The sequence below is a fragment of the Carassius auratus genome, unplaced genomic scaffold, assembly GCF_003368295.1.
Source record: "Carassius auratus strain Wakin unplaced genomic scaffold, ASM336829v1 scaf_tig00016351, whole genome shotgun sequence".
Classification (NCBI taxonomy): Eukaryota; Metazoa; Chordata; class Actinopteri; order Cypriniformes; family Cyprinidae; genus Carassius; species Carassius auratus.
The window spans coordinates 320,006-341,641 of NW_020524667.1; the positions used below are offsets into that span (position 1 = coordinate 320,006).

Here is a 21,636-nt window from a genome sequence, read left to right on the forward strand (position 1 = left end):
AAGCTCATGTAACCCAGAAAATTCTCATTGACGTTTGTGCAGCAAACAACACATGCAAACTGTAGTGTGCTTTAACAAACCATAATTAGTGATGATCTCATTTCTCCCAAACTATAATACGGAAAGTTTTGAAATACTTAAAAAAAAGCAGAAAGACATCAGCAGCAGCAGAACAACAATTTTTTTTTCATGAATTTTAAAAAGATACCAAATGGATGCAGAATAAACATTTACTTATTTTTGGTTAAAGACATAAAGATATAACTTTAAAACAAATTAATATAATAAAAAGGCAAACGATTTTTAGTCTACAGTTTAATGGAACAGATACACTTATAGAAAAACTAATACCCTCTGTATACAGAAATCAATTCTGGAAAACTTTTGTGTTGGATTTCGCTACAACAAGCGAGAACATTAAAAATGAAGTTTTGTAGACAATGATGTATATTGACTTTGGTCACCAGCGGTTGTAATTTGGTTACATAACGCATCATTAAATTGTTACATATATAGCCTAGTAAATGAAAAAAAAAACTAAAATGCTGGACTTTTAATTGCCCCTCGAATGACTTCCAGAACACTCACAAAACATGTTAACGCGTTAAAAAACTGAACCTGTTCAAACGGAGATGCTTTTACGTGACGCAGCAGTAGAGCTCGAAGTCCAGCCCGGTTCTGAGTCCGTACCCTCTCCCGGGCTCACGGAGGAGTCACGTGTGCACTGCTGAGATCGAGCGAATGAGAAACGGAGAGCGAGAGAGAGAGAGAGAAAGAGCGAATGTGCGAGGGAGGGAAAGAGAGAGGGGATAGATGTTAAAACAGACATGAGAAAATATCCAAAAAGGAGACGCACGCCGTACCATGCGCGCTAAATTTGTGCCCGTTGGAAATCGGGATGTCGGATCGACGGTGACGCGCATCACCCCATTTCACGGAGGAAACGATTTCGCTGGAACTTTGGAACGGAGGGTCCGCGGGGAAACATGGCCGAAGGTTACAATGCTTTTTTTATTTTAACATCTCTTTTCACATTCAGATGGAAACTCGTGTTGTCCGCCGTGCTTTGTTTACGTTGTCTGTACGTGTGATGAAGAACCGTTTGAACCAGCGGTAGTGTGGGGGGGTGGGAGGGTAACGTGTGCACACCTGCCCCACGCCAGGCCGTATACATAGCCTACGGTAAACGAGATGTAGTCTATTACGATTACAAGAAGTTACATAGTAGGCCTACCTATAGCTACTAACTAAGGGGCATTGAGCAATCGCAATGCACTGCGCCTTCCCGTAGCTCTACTTCTCATTGAGTTTCTCCAGTTTTCCAGAAAGGTGGGGGGTAGACAAGGATGTAAGTGTATATATACAAGGTTAAGGGACCAAAATGAAAAGTCTAAGAGTCTATCATTGGAAACCCATATAGCTACTGATTGATTATAAAGAAAAGGGGAGTCTAGTGGTGGTTAAGGCCCTGATTGTAGACACATTGTTGCATTGAACGCATGTTGTTGAGTAGTAATGGGGGATTTCCATCAGAAACGTTGCCCACGCAGACCCACGGTCATTTGTGTCACCGAGATCAAAGTATAAGGTACATCTCATGAACGAGCACCACACATCATGGGCTTTTCTCCCTTGACCGCACAGGGCCGCGCAGAGGTGGCGGGTCGGACCCCGTCAGGACTCCGCCGCAGATTCTGTCAGGCTCCGGTTACTGCAAGTGGTTTAATGTCCGCATGGGGTTTGGATTTATATCGATGACCAGCAGCGAGGGGAAGCCAGTGGACCCTCCACTAGACGTGTTCGTCCACCAAGTAAGTCCAACAATGCATGTGCTGGGTTTCAGTCGTTCAGCTCCTCTGAATCTTTTCCACGTTATCTGTCGCATCTCATTGACATCAGCAGATGTGCTCAGAGGTTAACATGCGCTTGTGTTTTCATCCCAACACTTTAAGAACGCCAAAAACATATCTTTACTCTCCATTGATATCATCTCATGAACGCAGTATTAGTATTAAACACGGATGCAGTTCTTACAAGAACACGAAAAGACTTCATTAGGAAGAGGAAAGCTAGATTAGATTAGCCTATGGCATTGGCGTTTATTCGCCCTATGCTCACAGGAACGTGTCTGATAAACCTGCCAAAATGTCGGAAAATGTGTCAGACGGAGCACGCGATGCCCAGATCGCGTTCACAACCAGACTTTTGAAGAACGGCGAGCGATTTCGGGGTGAACCGTTGTACTGAACATCATGTGCTCTCGTGTTTACATGGGTGTAGTTCAGCCCCCCTTTCACAAGATTTCGTCTTCTTCTCTTGGACATTCAGAGCTTAATCAATGCAGACACATGTTCTAAACCGGAAATTATCTCCTTTCATCATTCTCCAGGCTTTGCACAGCAACTTAAAACAGCATACGCAGATTTTCAGAACAAAAGCAGAGGTTTCTTCTGAATTCTGTTAGCACTCGAGCTCACCTCACTGTTGTTTGCTGTCGGTTTCGCTGCTTTGTTACATTGTGTTCTTGTTATCTGTTGGTGAATGATATTGTCAAGCAGTGTTGTCTACTGCTGCATGTTAATGAGATGTTAAAATGATTCCTGACTTAACATTTCCATTGTTACAAAACACATCTGCATAATCATTTAATTCAGTAACGCAACAGCTGTAGTTTGCAAAGGATACACATGGTGATTTTTTTCTATCTATCTATCTATCTATCTATCTATCTATCTATCTATCTATCTATCTATCTATCTATCTATCTATCTGTCATATTTTTTAAATAATTTGATACGTAAATGTCTTACGTTACTGATCATAGTGCATTACTTTTTTGAATTCAACAATGCTTTAATAATCTTTTATTGTGTTTAAATGAATAACAATTGCTCAACAGTTTTCAAGTAAAAAAATATGTATTCATCTTGTGATTGGTGTTTTAAAGGATATATTAGACATGGCTTTTGTTTAAAAGATAGAATTTTGTAGCATTATAGTTTCAGATTTCTGAATTAGCACAGTTAAGGAATCTGATAAGCAAAATAAAAATATGCATTCTAAATGTATACAGAATTATTTAAAAATGATTTGAAACATGAAGTTTTACATTGTTATCTGCAAGATTTTCATATTTCATTTAAATTTCAGAATGTGGCTGTTGGTGGGTTTTTTCTGTTTTTGTGCATGAGCTTAAACATGAACCTCTTGTGCTAGTATCCCCTAAACCTGAGTGCATTCTGGGAAATGCAGTTCTCAAAAAAGACAAACAGCAGCCAGAGATACAGTCAGAATGCCACTGAGTTTAATGGTGTATTTATAGCAATTGTAAAATATATATAAAATAATGAATGCAAAAGGTTAGAATTGAGCAGGTTGAAATAGTTGCATATTCAGGTTAAAAATTCTGTCTTTATGTTAAATCTTGATATGAAATCTGTGTATATAAGTTAAGCATGGAACATTTCCTACCATGCATTGGAGTAGTTACTGAAAGAACGTCTTGTACTACTGATAAAACAGTTCTTCTGATAAGCATGAAGTAAACAATTGCATGCATTTGGAAAACGAAGCCTGCTTTTTCCTCATAGCTCAAGCATGGGAAAGTGCATTGATTAGAGTCATGTTTGTCATCTGAATGATCTGTTTGGTTTATTTTTGTATGCAGTCAATCCTGTGTTTCCTTTTACTGTATATGAAAACCCTGAAACCAGAAAACACACTGGCTCCTGACACATACATCAATATCTGGATGATATTTAAATTTGCTGTTTTTTACTTGTACATTTACTTTTGTAGATTATCTTGTCAGTACAGTGTTGCATGAGTCAAATATCATATTTTTTACTCATCTAAGCAAGCAAATTATTAGCTAATAATATCAAAATGCTTATGATATGTTTGTCTGTCCGGAGTTAGCCAGAGTATTCACTTATGGCAGCATTAATTTGCTTAATTATTTGCATGTTTTGAACCCTGGAGTTAATTTTAGCATTATGCAGAAGCAGATCATGATGTTGAGGCTGGCTTGTGTGTGTCTGTGTGTGTTAGACAGACTAATGACACCAGCAGCTGTAATGTCTCTAATAAAGATTTGCGTTTGGTTGCTATGCAAAGGTTTATTTGGGTTCTTTGTGTCAGAATGCTGCACGTACATGTGCCTTCATGCTACATTTAAAATGAAAAAGCTTTTATGCTGCGCAGGGTGTGTGTTTGTGTTGTTTAGGATGTGCAGCCGTTGTGCAGTGTGTGTGTGATAAGCAGAGTGTGTACAGCTGATTATTCCGTCTGTGTGTGTGTCTAAACCTGATATTATGTATAGAAACAGAATGTTTCATTTGGCAGTTGGTCAAAAAGCGCCACATTTTTTACAAAAAAGAATGAACTGTGTGGTTTAGCACAATACATGTATGCATTTGTCAGACGCTTTTATCCAGATTGTTATTGTTTTTTTTACCAGCTCATACAACCATGGAAATTGAACCCATGACCTTGGTGTAGCTATGCTTTGCTGTTTGCGTAACGTCTGCCTAAAAAAAAATTGCTGTCTTGATGAGAAATTTTCAGCCAAAATGGTTTTTCATATAGGCTATATATATAGTGAAAGAGAGTTTGTTTTTTACTTTTTTTTTTATAACTTTTGAATGTAACTTTTCATATTTTATATATATATATATATATATATATCATTGATCTGTCTGCTAAATTTAACTAAGTAAAAATAAATTTTATAGCTATGATATTGTAATTGTAAAATTAGTTATGAAATAAAAATCGTATGAATGAATCCGCATTACCTATGTAATCAGCATTATTTTATTAGTATTCATTTAAAAATCTCTTGTTGACTTAAAAGCTGATTGAAATATTTTATTCAATCAGATGTCTTATTTGAAAATAATTATAACTGTTTCTATATTGAATTTAGTTTTTTTTTTTTTTTTCATGACAGCCAAAACTATTAGTATCATATCAAGGAAGTAATATGAGATAACATAGGTTATTATTGTTTTTCAACTGGCACCAGTTCCAACTATACAATGTTAAATTTAATCTTTAAAGTTTGTTATATATTAAATTTGATGATTTTGTCATCATTAAAATGCAAATAATAGTTGCATATTCCTTGTTGCATCTGAAATTGGGTGTTATACTCTCTAAAGGTGTAACAATGAATAGTATTATAACTGTAGTTGGAGTTATCACAAAATGCATTATAAGGTGCTTTGCAATGTATAATTATTGCATTAAAATACTTTTATAATGCATTAAATATAAAGGCTTTAAGTGTCACCGTTGTTACATTACCCTCCTTAATACAACCAGTACATCAATACAGTATCCTGTAGAAGCAGTACCAGTGTTTCTGACAAATCCATGAGGCTTTTGTGTCAATCCAGGACAGGAAAGTGTGTGAATAAGAAGAAAAGAGAATGCATTTGTGTGTTTTTGTTTGTATGTGTAAAGAGGTTTTTAGTGCATGTGTGTGTGTGTGTGTGTGTGTGTGTGGTGGGGGTTGGGGTCCTCTAACATTCTTTAAAAGAGGAATTTCTTTAAAGACAAAAAAGGGAAAGGAGGCGTGGCTTTGGCCGGCCCTCACACTCCGAATCAACGCACTGCAGTGTGTGTTTCATTAGGAGCTTTGTGTTTGATTTTCCCGAATGCTGCACCTCCTGCAGTGTGTGTGTGTGTGTGAGAGTCTAACTGCACGAATGCATGTTGTTTATGTATAATGCGTGTCGCTGTGTCTCGATCATTTATGGTGTTTATGCACTATTAAAAATGATGGTTCAGTAAAGAACCTTAAACATCCATGAAACCTTTCCATTGCACAAAAATATTCTTTAAAAATAAATAAACGGGTTTAAAATAAATGTTAGATAAAAATGATTAAATTTAAGAACCTGCTGAAAGGTTCTTTGGAGTTTTTTTAAATTTGAATTAGGTGTAATTTTTTTAACAGTGTTTTTGTATTGCTGTTTGTGGAAGCTTTATTTTGTAAATGTTATTTTTAAGAGTGCAGGTTTTGTGTGTGTTGCTCACTTCGCTATATTCTGTGCACAAATCAATCTCCAGAAGTGAGCTAAATCTGATAAAGCTTCTGCTGTCATTTCCCTCAACGAGAAATATTTAACAAATACTGTTTTTGAGATATAACTTGTTTTAATTTTATTATATTGATTTTGAAATAAAAGAACTTGATTACACTGGGCTGCAATACAAACTTGTATTATACCTCAAGAGGTTCTGATTGTAAAAGTAGCAAGACTCTTAAAAAAGTATAGCTTCCAATTAGGGGTTTTCACAGCAATGCATAGAATAACCATTTTGGGTTCCCAAAAGAGCCTTTCAGTGAACAGTTCTTAAAAGAACCATTTTGTCTTAGTGTGAAAAACATTTTTCCACTTTAAAGAACCTTTGGAGTGAAGGAAAGGTTCCATGGATGTTAAAGGTTCTTCATGGAGCCAGTATAAAACCTTTATTTTGGAGACTGTATGACTTAAAATGATATGAATTAACTGACAGGTTGAAGTTTTTAAATATGTAATTCAAACTTCTTTAAATCAAGCAAGCTGACATGAATTTCACATGTATATTATATATCTGCATGTAAAATCTTTTATCTAAGACTTATTATAATTTAGGTTAACAATCACAGATTTATCAGACCTGATGGATGTATACATTTATAAACATTTGTGCTCTGTAACATAAAAAGTGAGTACGGATGTGTTGTCATTTAAGGAAGTGTTATCCTTCTTCATTTACACAATAACAACAGTTACAGATCGTGTACATGAGTGTGTCAGTTGAAGTTAATTTTGTAAATATCGTTTATATTCTTGTTAGTATCATACTGTAATTTCATCAGTGTAGACAAAATGTTTAGTGTGATACAAACCAACTAGTCAAATCCCTACTTAATATTTTGATTAGAGAGAAAAAAAAATGTAGGAGCACTTGGTAATTTAGGTTTTTGTTGCAATGTTTTTCATTTTTATTATTTTAGAAGTGCATAACGCACCACAAAAATAATATCTGCTCAAACTAAGGTTTATTTAAAAATCAGTGTACTCACAATTTCATCTAATAATATTGCATTTGTATGCATTTGTTTTTATTTTCTATTTCCTGTTGTGATAGTAAGTGTGACAAAACAGAAACATTATTTTATCTTTAAAATTATGTTATACTGTGTTTAATATATTATCTAGTATGTTATTAATTAATTTTCCGTTTATTTAAAAATGAATTCATTCATTTTCAGTTTTCTCCTTCATTGTCTTTAATATTTTTCTCACTCTCTTTACCTTGTTTTGTTCACTTTCATTGTTCAGTTGATTTCTCATCTCAACCGCAAGCTGCAGGTCACATGACTTCCTCCTTCTGCTCTGCCCATATTTGGAGTGTGTGTGTGGGCGGAGCCAGCTGTTGATCTGACACAAACAAACGCTCACTTTCCAAGAGTTCACTCATAGCTTTTTGTAGTACTGACATCTAATGACTGTAATAATTGTTTTATTTAAGTTTTATATAGATTTTATTTCTTATTGTTAACACTTCAGAATAGGGAACATGTATAAGAGTTTTCCTCAAATAAACTCCTAATCTGCTGCTTATTAATAGTTTGTAAGGTAGTTGTTAGATTTAGGTTAAGAGATCTAGAACATGGTCACTCAGAAAAAGGCATCAGTATGTGCCTATAAGAAAAAAACAAAAACAGCCAATGTGCTAGTAGTAGTTAATAGTGAGAGTTTTACCTTATTTTGTATTTTTTATTTAATAAAACTTTTAATAATCTAATTTTGAGACTTTTATTAATACTGGGCTCTCACTGGTTGAATTGGTTCTTGAATGCAATAAAAAAAGGGTTCTGTATTGGGTACTGTCTTATTTCGTTAGTTTAATTTTAGAACTTGATTTCTATTTGCTTCTATTTCTATATTTTTTTTAATACGCAAACTTTCAGTGAAAATAGTTAAGCTATATTGTTGTGTTTTATTATAATGAATAAACACAAAAAGTAACAAATCCTGACAAACAAACAAACGTAAACTGTAGTTCTGATTCCGTTTTTATTTATTTCCTGTGCATATGTTTTATTTTTAGATTCATCATAATCCAAACAGACACAAACATAAATATCTAAATTGTCTTTTTGAAATTAAATTGTTTCTATTCTTTTCACTATAGATGTTCATTCTGTAGATTCAAACGCCTTTTTAAACAATACAAGCATCCTCAAAGGCATTTTTAAAATGTAAAAATAAATATAGTTCTATTAGATGAAACTCGACCATGTGCACTTTATGCACTTTATACACACACACACACACACACACACACACACACACTCAGAGCTCATATCCGGCTGCTATCAAGAGTGTGTGTGGAGTGATGTAGTGTGTGTCAGCAGATCAAATACTGCGTGTGCGTCTTGTAGTCAGTGCAGAAGTGTGTTGTTAATTTAACGCAGGGAAACGGGATGCCTGTGTGTGTTTGAAGGGGGTTGGGCAGAGGTCAGAGGTCACTGTGAAGGATGGAAACGTGGAGGAGGGGTGATGTGCGATACGTCCGGCCCTTTGGTGGCGCTCTCCTTATTTCTCGCTCCTGCTTTGTCTTCCGTCTCTTGTGTTTCTGCTTTTTTTTCTGCAATGAGCAGAACAATGTGACACGCATCTTCTCATGTGCTCATGCATTAGATTTCTTAATTGTGCTTTATTGGATGAATTCAGACATCAGAAACGTGTATGCTGCTGCCTCATCTTCCTGTTTGCAGTGCTTCTCTCTGAACTTTGACCTGCAAATATAAGCACACACTAGAAATCAAAAAGAGATTTGCACTCAGAAATTACTAGTAAATCTCACAATTAATTACGAACAACCAAGAAACACATTGGATTACACATGCAGTTATAAAGTAGAAAGACTAAAGACTGTTTTCTAATCAATTCATTAATTCTAAATGTTATTTGATATTTATTATTTTAAAAGTCATATGCATTGAATATCCTAAAATCTTTATTTATCAATTTCAGTTTAATCACATTTCAGAACAGAGCACTGGTTAGCCTTTATTAAAGAAAAATGTTAAAACATTTATTTACTATTTACTCAAATATTTATGAATGGGAAGTGTATACAGTTTTTTTACAGATCCTGATAGAAATAGAGTAAAAATATAGATAGAAAGAAAAAAGTTAGAAAGAAAGAAAAGGGATAGAAAAAATGAATGAACGAAAGAAAGAAAAAAGATAGGAGAAAGAAAGAAAAGATGAACAATCAGTAACACTGGATTAAAACCTGACAAATTTTTATTCTATGATTTGATAATGTTAATATTTAATTGCATTAATAGGCAAAATAATATATAACTGTATTAATAGGCAATTAATACAAAACAAAATATTAAAGGTAATTCATATTAATATTAATGACTGATTCACATATTTTTGCTTCATTTCTACTAACAGGTAGAAATATTTGTTTATCCAAAATAATAATCCAAATAAATTAAATTAATTCATTTCTTTATTTCATTTCTCATTTCCATTAACAGTTTTTTGCTGTTTAGATTGATATTTCAATAGAAAATATCTAATATATGTGCGTGGGAAGGGTTTTGCTCCTGGTTTTCACATAAATGTACTTCTCTCTTATGCTGTGGATTTTTTTATTTCTCCACATCGTAAATGTTAAATCAGAATGATTTGTGCCTTTATGTTAATTAAGAGCAATTGAATGCATTAATTTTCCACACGGCTGAATTGAACAGGACAAAAACGAATCGGTGAGAGCTGATTTACAGAAACAAATGTAGAGCTGAAGACACTGTGTGTTTACTGGAAGGTCACTCATCAGTCCAGATGTGAATTCAGTGCTGAAATCTAGACATTCATCTTTTCAAAAAGTCCAATTTAACCGAGATGTGAACTTGAGCGTGTCCGTTTTCTGTCTGATGTGGTGGTGTTGATCTATTGACTTTCCATAAACGTTAAAGTAAATGATGAGAATGCACGTCAGCTGCGCTTTACCTCTTGCATTTGATTCGTGCATTATCTTACTGCCGTTTTAATTACTTGAATAATTGAAATGTAAATCAGATGATCATCTAGTGACAATACCATAGAGAGAGTTTTCTGTAGCTGCAAGAATAAGCAACTTTTTATTAGTATCCATCGGAAAGCTCACAGTGTAAAATTGATGAAAAATTGATTTATAAAATCACAAGTAAATATAACAGATACATATTCAGTATTTGCTGTGTTTTTTGGCGTAATCGTATTCCAGATCTTATCTGTGATCTGTGTGTTTTGTTGTAGTATATGTGAACAATAAATTAATCACAGTAAATCAGCTCTAATGTGTGATGAAACCAGTAGAAAAAATGCTCAATTTCAAATGAACAGATTTGTGGTTATTTAATACAATTTCAGACTTCATTGCTTTTGTAATTTCTGATCTTTTGTCAAGAGTCAGTGCTTTGCAATCTTCTGAATTGAAGGTTGGATTTAAATCGAGTACTAAACACACTGGTCACATTATGTTAACTGTGAATAATAGATTGGATGAATTGCTTCTGATGGTCTTTATTCTGCAGAATGATTCAATAGAAATGAACAGCGGTGGATTAAAGTCTTTTCTGGCGTTGTGCTTTGTGTAGAGGTTTTTTGAATTCATTTTCACTGATTAAAAACCATGATTCACACTATGATTTACTGTAAAAAACTACTTATTTTAGTCATTATTTTTATGTATTTGCACAGAGCATCTTTGTATGACAGATGATTATGATATTAATCATGTAGAAACTGTAACAAATATCAGTCATCATGTGCTTATTTCGATTTTGAATTGTCTTTTATTAAAGTATCTACATTTGCACTATTAACTTTTACATGTAATAAAATCGAATTCAATGTTAAACTAGAAAATGAATTAGATTTTATCATGGGGCAGATATTGAATGGTGTTATTTGGTTTATTCTTTGCTATTTTTAGGATTTTCACATTCTTCTTTAAATAGAAGAAATAGTTTTTAAAATTGTGCATTTTATGCAAGAAACTTGATTAAATGTGCTTTCAAATATTACTTTATTAATGCAAATGTGTGGAGATCAGTAGTTCAAATCAAACTTTATATAGCTTTTCTTTTATAGTACTTAAATCTTTCTCTTGAACCATATAAATATCTTGCTCTCTGTTATGGATTATTATATGACATGAAAATAAAATAATTTAATTTTTTATATTAAAATTGTTGGCTCCTAACTAGGAATCAAATGTATTAAATTCTGTCAGGTGGCAGTTTTTCTTCAAATAGTTAAATAAATAAAAAATCAGGCATCAAAATGAGTTTTTGATTTCATTTCATTTTCAATTGTACATTTCATGCCAGATCAAATGTGTTTTTTAACAGTGCTTTTGGGGTGAAATTGACCGAATACAAATTGTTGTTATTTCTAGTAAATCTTTCTCTTAAACATCTATGATATCTTTCTCTTCCTGATCAACAGGAAATGTTCAAGATTTGATGGATATTTCTGTAGATATGATCAATCTGTTTGATATATATGTAAATATTTTAGAATTATTAGAATGTTTTTGTTTTTTGCTGTCAGGCAGCAGTTATAACTAATATTTGTTCAGATTAAACAAAATTATTAAACAAAATAAATGTGCTTTATTTGCTTTTTGCTTATTCCTTAATATTCTGAGATTGGTTTAGTGCCTCAATCATTCGCTTTACTACAAATATTTAAATAAGCAAAATCAGTTTTCTCAAAATCAGTTTTTTAAGTTCAGTAATGATGTTCATAAAACTGTGCATTTAATGCAAGAAAAGTGATTGAATGTGTTTTTAAACCTTGCTCTTGTAATGCACATTTAATGTGATTTTGACAGATTGCTAGCTCTTGTTTTTTCTAGTAGAAAATCTCTCTTTTTAACATCTTTATATCATTCTCTCCCTGATTTTATAATATGCCATGAAATGTTCAATAGTCTGTGTTGATGTGACTGGTGTGTTTGATATTTATAAATATTTAGATGTTTATAGTTGATATAAGTGCATGTGTATCTGTATTAAAGTGTGTGTGTGTGTGTGTGTGTTCAGAGTAAGCTGGTGATGGAGGGCTTCAGGAGTTTACGGGAGGGCGAGCAGGTTGAATTCACCTTCAAGAGGTCGAGTAAAGGTCTGGAGTCTCTCAGGGTCACGGGGCCCGGCGGGGGCTCATGCTCGGGCAGTGACCGACGCCCCAAAGGGAAGGCCCCGCCCCTCAAACGCAAACCAAAGGGAGACCGGTGAGTGTGCTGAGCATGATGGGATATGTAGTTTAACATGTTTAGTTGCCATTTGTGTCATGAAACTGGGTTTATTCTGCATTCATGTAATAATAATAAACTGTAGATTAACTATAAATGGTATCTTCCCGGATGAATGTTTTTAGGTTTTATTCTTTATTATTCATAGATCGTCTTTAGCAACTGCTGCCGTATTTTTTAACATCTTTAGTAGGTTAAAAATACTTTTCAGAAGTCAAAATAAAAGTCTACTTTTATTTTTTATAATAATATCTGTATTGCTAAACTACTAGTGTTGTTTAGTAGCAGTGATTAATAATTAAAATAATTAATTAGTAAAAGATGATTTAAAGTCTTGATTACCATAATCAAAACCTACATTTTTCTTGTTTTCGATTTGTAAATTTATAAACATTTTAAGAGAAGAGATCTATGATATAGAAAAGACTTACGGTAAACAATTTACTGTCTATTAAGGTTTCATTTTCTTAACCACATTACATGAACTTTAATAATGTTAAAACATTTTATGATCTAACGTTTAAACGCTTTTAAACTTGCACCGTGTGAACTAACTTGAAAATTTGTATCAACTAATATTAACTAAGGTTAATAAAAAGCTGTAAAACATATTTCTAATTATGAATTGATGTCAGAGAATGCATTAACTAATAATGTTAATAAACGAGACCTTATTGTGAAGTCTTAACAAAATTAATTGATTCTCTATTTTATATATTTTAAACATTTTCTAATTCAAAATATACCTAAATTGCATGATAATAATAAGAATAAATTGATATATGCATTAGAGCAAGGGAATTATATAACTACATATACTTTAAAATATATTTCTTTATATAAAATAATTGATTTATTTATGATTAATTTGATAGTGCACAATTTTTAAGCAGACAGGATTATTTATCTTAAATCTTGTATTTCTGTCTTACACAAGCATTTTCGCCAAATGCTTTCTGTTCATGACTCGCATTGATTGTGAGTCTGTCTTCTGCTTCCTGTTGCCATGGTGATCAGAGCAAAAAGAAAAAAAGCTTCCAAACTGAATAAGTCTTTTCAGTCTGTTGTGTTATTGCTATTTATAAGTATGTATATGTGCGTGGGTGAGCCGTTTATCATATAGTCTGTCACTATAGATGAGCTTACAAAAAACTAGACATCAGATGATGGAAGTTTTATTGAAGACGACTGTCAAAACTGAACTGATGATTAAAAATGCATTAATGAAGATTTCTTTAAACTAATTAATCTGGTGCATTAGGACATGGTTCATGAAATTGGCTCAGAACGGGACCCTGCTTAAATGCATTGCATGTAACTAATCAATGACAGTGTACATTTAACAAAAAAAAAAAAATAATTTTACGTCATTTTATCAGTTATTTTTACCTGTATTTTGAGTGAATACTGATGATTTGTAGCTAGAAATTCAAGATCATGTAATAATCATCTTAAATAGATGAGCTTAATTAATCTTTTGTTTAGATTAATAGTTCATTATATTGAATAATTAAGTTTAATATTACTCTTTTTTTTTGTATGGAGCCTAGATGCCATTAGAAAAATTATGCTGTCATTACGTGGTGTAAATTTAACTAAAAAGGCTTTCAGCTGATTTTATGTCATTGTTTTAATTTGAAGTACATCTTGCCTGTTTTTCAGATTTAAAGTTGGACATTCAAGATCATGTAATAATCATCCTAAAAACAATCATTACTTTAATCTCTAGTTTAGATTTATAATTTGGTTTTTAATGAAATTCATGTAGTAATATTGAAATAATGCAATATTACAAAAATGCAAATAAAATATTTTATTTTTAATATTGCAACATTATATTTTCCTTGAATATTAGCTATTTATGTTTTTAGATGTGAATGTATGATGAGATTAAATTGGTAAATCAACATAATGATACAATATTTTTGTCAGTCACAAACTCTCGGGGTTTGTTTACTTCTTGTCTGCAGTTCAGCTGATGTCAGCTCAGTTTTGTGAAGTTTGTCAGTCTAGTATCAGCTCATAGAGTACAGCTGTGATGCTGTAGTTGATCCACGCCGCCACCTACAGGCGGAAAACAGCCAGTGCACACACAGACAAACACAAGTCCGCTTTAAACTAATATTTGTTTTTAGTTTTTTTTTTGTGGTTATTGTATGTTGGTTTCAAGCACCTGTTTAAAACCCTTCTAAATTAAAAGCTAACACTTTATTTTAAGATGACTTAGTTACACTTTACATGTACTATAGTAATAACAGTAGATTATGCATTAAAATTACAATCAATTATACACTTTAGTATATGTAATTAAAATTACTCAGTACTTATTTAATTACACTGTAAAAACATCACCTTCAAGCAGACTGTAACCTATTAAAATAATTAAAACCCTTGTAATTCTTTAATAATTGCACTTTCCACAGAGCAGACCTGACTCACATTTCACTGCTGGTTATATATTCTCTATATAATCATGTTTGTGACAAATAAAAATCTTGAATCTCTTGAAATGCAAATTGTCCCGCGTCTTAAAAAAAAAAAAAAATGTGTTTATTAAATATTATTTATTTTGGCCTAAACGTTCAGTTTCCACTTCCATTCAGTTTTTGTTTTATCTTAAAATAATAGTTTTACCTGTAATTGATATTTACACACACATATTTTAATACAGTTATGTTGTGATGATTTACTTAAGATAAACCTTCCAGTAACTATTTTTTTCCCCAAAATTAATATTCATTGAATATTAAAAGAGCTCTCATATAAGAGACATGTAACAGCTTTGTAAGAAATAATTTGCCTGTCAGCATTCAGATGTAATTTGCTATTATTATTATTATACAAAAATAGTGTATATGACGGCAGAATCCATCATTCAGAATCAAGTATTCCTGAGAACAGTGTAATAATATACCCCCCCCACTCTCTCTCTCTCTCTCACACACACACACACACACACACACACACATTAGTGGCTCTGAGAGATCTGATTCTCTATATTTAGAGCTGTAATGTTATTTCCTATTCTCTCGTTTCCATGCACTGGAATATCCTTGGCAACCGAAGGCTCCATGGTAACAAACATGGTTCCTGATAACAACTAGACAATTCCTCATGATCACAGTCACTCAGTTTCCTCAGATCTAACACAAGAGCTGGAAACCATCTGCTTGCATCTCATTTGTTTTTGTTGTGGCTATGAATGTGTTTTCGTTACATTTTAATGTAGGAATTACTGGGCCTATTAATGACTCCCATATGATTATTAAGACTATGCTTATTAAATATTGTAGCTATGACAACAAATAAAATGGTAATTGTTGAATGTTTGTATGAGGGATGTTTGTTATTGGAGGAAGTCTTGTCCTGTACTGCCCTCTAGTGAACGACACTGGGTTTGAGTCTCAGAGAAACACGTCCAGATCACATCTCATCCAAAAATGGAGAGAGACAGAGAGAAAATAAATAAATAAATAAATAAATAAATAAATCTATATATATATAAGCATTTTAGGAACAATATGGTTTTCTTTGCATATTATTTTCATAACAATTAAACAAATTTTCCTCCATAAATTAGCATAATAAAAAGCATTATTAAAAGTACAAACATGATGCAAATATACTTTATTTTTTAAATGCATATATTATTAATTTATTTGCATTCTGAATCTGGCAAATCGTATGTATCTTAATGTTCTTAAAAATAGGTTCCATTTTCTTTGTGCAAAATATAATGTCTGGTCTCAATCTCCTATAACATCATACTCAATCCATGCTTAAAAATAACTTTGGTCGAAAGTTGGGAATAAATAATGTATCTTTAAATGTTTTTGAAGCCTCTTATGCTCACAAAAAATTTAAAGAACATGTTACAAAATAATAATGTTACAAAAAGATTTCAATTTCAGATGAATGCACAAATGACTTCAGCATAGATAATAATCATAAATGATTCTTGAGCAGTAATTCATCATAATTGAATGATTTCTGAAGATCATGTGACACTGACTGAAGACTGGAGTAATGATGATGAAAATACAGCTGCACATCACATAAATAAATTACATTTTAAAATATATTCAAATAGAAATCAGCTATTTTAAATTGTAATACTATTTCAATTCAAATTGTATTTTTGATCAAATAAATACAGCCTTCGTGAGCAGAAGAGATTTCTTTCATTATTCCAAAGTTTTGACTAGTAGTGTGAGTGATCAAACTGATCAGCTGCACCAGAAGACAATCAAGATAAGTCCTGTTTTATTTGATTTGTACAGTTTAGGAGTATCATTTCTATAATGCTTTGATATAACCAAGCATTTTTCATGCTTCTGTAGGTGTTATAACTGTGGAGGTCTGGACCACCACGCTAAAGAGTGTGGCCTTCCACCCCAGCCAAAGAAGTGTCACTACTGTCAGAGTGTCACACACATGGTGGCCCAGTGTCCCCACAAGAGGGCGCTGTCCCCCTCCACGTCTCAGGACCCCCAGCGCCCCTCCACCTCCGCTCAGTCCCAGGAAGAGGGGAGCCGGTCGGCCTCGTCCTCCTCTCCGGAGGAAGCATCTCAACGGGGGAGTCACTCCCAGCGCTGGAGGAAAAGCCGGGACTGAAAGCGACCGAAAGATTCCTCATCCAGACGACGCTCAGACCCGAAATCATCTACCTCACAGAGGAGACCATCCCTCCCTCCCTCTCTCCCTTCCTGTGCAGCTATGGTATCAGCCGATGGGGTCGTGTGTGTACATGCGTGTTCTCACGGAAGCAATCACAACAAACTCTGCGACTGGCGTGTGTGTGTGTGTGTGTGTGTGTCTGTCAATGAGCGAGTGTGTTAGAAGAACTAAAAATCACAAGGCAAAATAGATTACATTTAGAAGAAAAAACACGAACCAGTGTTTTAGATACTCGAGCATGAAGTCAACAGATGTTGCAGTTTTCAAACCATTTTACTTCCTTGATAGTCAAATGGGCAATTCCTTGAGTAAAAATGTTTGCCGTGTGCTGCATAAGTGACGCCAGTGAACTCGCTTCAGAGGAAAAGCAACTTAACATGATACATGTGTGATGAGAATTCACCCGAAAATGAAACCTTGCTGATAAAAATTTACTCCAAGATTTTAGATGAGTTTTCTCTTCATCGGAACAGATTTGGAGAGATGTAGCATTACATTAGTTGCTCAGCAATGGATGCTCTGTAGTGAATGGGTGCCGTCAGAATGAGAGTCCAAACAGCTGATAAAAACATTACATTACAATTTCTCCAAATCCGTTCAGATGAAGAACCAAACTCGACTTCATCTTGGAGAGCCTGAGGGTTAGTAAAATGTAAGATTTCTTTCTTCTTACTTTAAGATCGGAAACATGCATTAGGAAGTAAATATGATCAATTTTGATTTCATGTTGACTTTAAACCAGATTCAGACATAATGACAAAGAAAATAGCTCTCAATCAAGGCCCTCGGGGCATGGGACAGATGTATTTTGGCTGGGGGGGTTATAGTCACGCTCACTACATCCTAACAATAACATCATTATGGGGTACTGAGGATATTTGAATCCGTTTCTGTGTGTGTGGGTGTTTTTCTGATCAGGTGCTGTTAGCCAGAGTTTGAGATTAGACTGTAACAAGTGAAGACTAAAAAGTACATTAACTTCAGCCAGAGAGGACTAACTAACTGATTTAAATGTATTGCCATTGTTTAGCTATACTGTAAAGCTGTTTTTGCTTTATCACAGACTGTTCCACAGCTCGCAGTGATAATTTAAGGCATTAATATATGGTGAAATATTCTAAGTGTTAGTGTAATTTATATAGAGCACATAGGCACATGAAGTTGATTGTTTCTCGCTCTTGCATCTCATCCAGCTTCACTGAAAGCGATCAGCTTGTGAAGGACATGGTGCTGCGTTCAACATGGTCGGAATTACAGAAATCATAAAGCTTATTTTCACTACAGAATAAAAAATAAAAAAGGTAATTGCGACTTTTAATCTCATCAATTCTGGCTTATTTTCTAAGAAATGTGGAAAAAGACAGAGCTATGAGATAAATAGTTGCTAACACTTTCATTTTGCTATTCCGTGGCAGAAATAAGCTTTCATAATGATGAGATTCTGCCTACAGAAAAGTTGTTCAAGTGTGTCATACTCTGAATTACAAAAAGGAAACTTTGAGATTCATAAAAGCCTTATTTTCTCTCACTTCCCCTTGTGACATCATGTAATAAGACCAGTGGCCTTAAAGGGATACTCCAACCCTAAATGAAAATGTTGTCATTAATCACTTACCCTCATGTCGTTCCAAACCCATACAACCTTTGTTTGTCTACAGAACACAATTTAAGATATTTTGGATGAAAACCGGGAGGCTTATGACTCCCATTGACTGCCAAGTAAATTACACTGTCAAGGTCCAGAAAAGTATGAAAGTCATCGTCAGAATAGTACTTCTTCCATCAGTGGTTCAAAAATAACGTTATGAAGCGACGACAACACTTTTTTTGTATTCAAAGAAAACAAAAATAACTCTTCTCCTCTGTGTCTCTCCACATCGTCATTGCACCATTTTGGAGAATATCTGCTGAATGCAAGCAAATCTAAAGTGTAAATACACATAGAAAACGTATAATTGTGTAGCGGTTGACACAAAAGAGCGTAAGCAGCTTGCGTTCAGCAGATGTTCTCCAAAATGCTGCAACGGTGAAGCGGATACAGTTACATTTTTGAGTATGAAGAGATTTTTATTGCTCTTTATTACGCATTTATTGACTTGTAGGATTTCCCTCTTGTCACTTTGGCATTACTGTAATTCTGATATAAAGGCAAGATTTAGCCATTGATTGATAGGAAGATTCGATCGAAAAGCTGTTTATCCCTTGGTCTGAGTAATATTCTGTTTGTCGATGATGGTGGTTGGGCGTTGAAGAATATTTACTAAATTGGTTTATCCTGTTCTTGTCTTTCTGAAGCTGACCATTTAAACCTCATCCGAGTTTTGTGGCCATGCTAATTAACTCCTAACTAGGTTCTGTACTAAATTTTTGTGTCACAGGGTCCATTAAAAAATCACATTGCTTGCTTTTTTTTATTCAGCTAATGAATGTAGATGAACTGAAGCCTTAGAGAGATCTGATCATGTAAAGCTGCTGGCGGAGATCTGCTACAATCATCCACTGAACAGTGAAAAACTGAACTAAAGTGCACTTGTAAGCAGTGTTTTCCCACAATGCCATGCTGTGGAGGTTTGCTGTTTAATGTCTCAATGTCGTTGAAAGCTCTAGTGAAGTGACTGCCAGCAATAATGTCAGACCCTTTTCAATCCAAGAAGAGATCTTCAGTAACACAGAAGGGTTTATGGAGCATTTCATCTCGTTGTCGTCTCTAATTTGGTCCTTATCTGGAGGAAATGGGAGGGTGAATCTCATGAAACATGCCAGAGTCATATTTTTATGATTTAAAAAAAAATGTTTTTATCCTAGGCCATTTTATCATTTTAAGACATTATTTTCTTTGTAATTAAGCCCTTCCCCTCACTTTAATGTAAAAAAAAAAAAATCTAATTCTCATTACTGTAATATGATTAAATGTAATTGTTAAATAATACTGCTTAATAATAAATACTATTAAATATTAAATATTTAATTTCTAAAGTGTTTATACTTCATGGTAGTGTAACTGATTTTAAAAAATAAACATTTTATTGCAGTATTTTTATATTTTGCAGTAAAATATAACTACAGTCATGAGAATATTGACTATTATTATTATTAGTATTATTAAATCAGAGTAGTGACCATTTTTGAGGTGAAAATATGCTTTTTTCTTTCTTTCGTCTCTATAGGATAAAATATGTCATGTGTATGTTTCTGTGAGATTTATTTCATTCTGTAGATTTGAATCTTTGAATAGTCTTAATTTTCTGTATCTCCATAACATGAGCAGATCAGTGTGTGTGTGTGTGTGTGTGTGTGTGCGCGCTCTCAGGCAGAGGTTTCAGAAAAGAGATGGGAGTGCTGTCTCACATCATGACTTGAACCAGCGCTCATCCTCCACTCGAGGTCTCTAAAGACAAGACGACTTCTCTCTAACCGTAGTGAATGTGTAAAAGATTCGAAGCGAGCTTACACGACTGCTCTGACGATCGTGCGATGGTTTTTCTATCCTGTGTGTTGACAAATCAAGCGGCGTGTCACGCATGTGCTGTGGTTTTATTGGAGGACGTGAACTAATCGTATGTTTTGGTATAGACCTTTATACCAAAGACTGGCTGTGTCTGAAGGCGTTAGACGTGCGGCGGCGTGATGCATGAATGTGTGAGTGTGTGTGCATCCTATTTAATCAAGTGCACAGAAAAACAAGAAACTGACCAAATGACAGGCACCGATAGCACAGACTCCGATCCCAAACCTCGTACAGATTTATACAGTGTATTTTTGTACATTTCTACCCACAATTCTTCTCAGGATGAACTTCTCTCAGGGAACGAACCAAATAAGCATATTTGATGTTATTCTGTAGGGAAGTGTTGACCATTAACTGAATCTATCGACTGTTGCTCATCAAACCCACCGACTCTTGTTCTGGCACATTAGATCTACCTCCTTCAGTTTCACACAGTCATGCTTTTCCGTTCAAGACTGATGTTTTTAACCGAGCATCAGTTTGTTTTATTAGTCTGAGAAAGTAATCATTTGCTTTGTGTTTACACAGAAGTCTACCTCATTTTCTCTCTCTTCATCTCCAGTTCAACTGGTCTGGGGTCAGTCTGAGCTGCATCTTAACACTTCTGCTGAAAATAGGACACCTCGTGTTATAGTTTATGCTCCTTTCTCTCTCTTCTTTAGAGTAACTCAACTAGTTTTTGAATGTGTAACGGTTCAGCATAAATCTAACACCGACTCGCCCAGCACAACCAACTCAAAATGTTCTCCGTGACAGCTCAGTGCAAAGATTGTTTAGCATCGTGTGCCTTTATTTTTATTGTTATGGCTAGACTTTTAATGGGGCATTAGTTGCTATAATATCATTCCGGGTGTTACTTCAGTACTAGAGAAGAACTTTAATACATTGGCAGCAGTATTAAATATATATATGATGTTATAACTACTGATTTAATGCTGTTTGATTGAGAGATTTGCAGTCGCAAATGCATCAAGAATGATATGCTTCTGCCATAAAGATTGAAGTGATTTATTGTTTGAAATCAGATCAGTATGCGGTTTATTTTGCATGACTTTTAGCACTGAATGTATGAAACTGACCAAAGCCCGGGACTAATGAACATAACAACTGTTGCAAAGTCTTGATTG

At 34.0% G+C, this 21,636-nt stretch overlaps 1 protein-coding gene across 1 annotated transcript; it reads left to right on the forward strand.

Annotated features, from left to right (window-relative positions):
- Positions 1-739: 739 nt before the first annotated feature.
- Positions 740-19,835, forward strand: lin28b (lin-28 homolog B (C. elegans)). Its single transcript, XM_026247788.1, has 4 exons — positions 740-996; positions 1,645-1,811; positions 12,116-12,303; positions 16,665-19,835. Exons 1-4 carry the CDS (start codon positions 987-989, stop codon positions 16,936-16,938), a joined length of 639 nt encoding a protein of 212 aa, XP_026103573.1. The 5' UTR covers positions 740-986; the 3' UTR covers positions 16,939-19,835.
- Positions 19,836-21,636: the final 1,801 nt, after the last annotated feature.

Bases quoted from the DNA above. Each gene is read 5' to 3' on its own strand.
- lin28b (XM_026247788.1), top strand. The intron at 1,812-12,115 runs GTAAGTCCAACA...GTGTGTGTTCAG, and splicing joins TAGACGTGTTCGTCCACCAA to AGTAAGCTGGTGATGGAGGG. The intron at 12,304-16,664 runs GTGAGTGTGCTG...ATGCTTCTGTAG, and splicing joins CGCAAACCAAAGGGAGACCG to GTGTTATAACTGTGGAGGTC.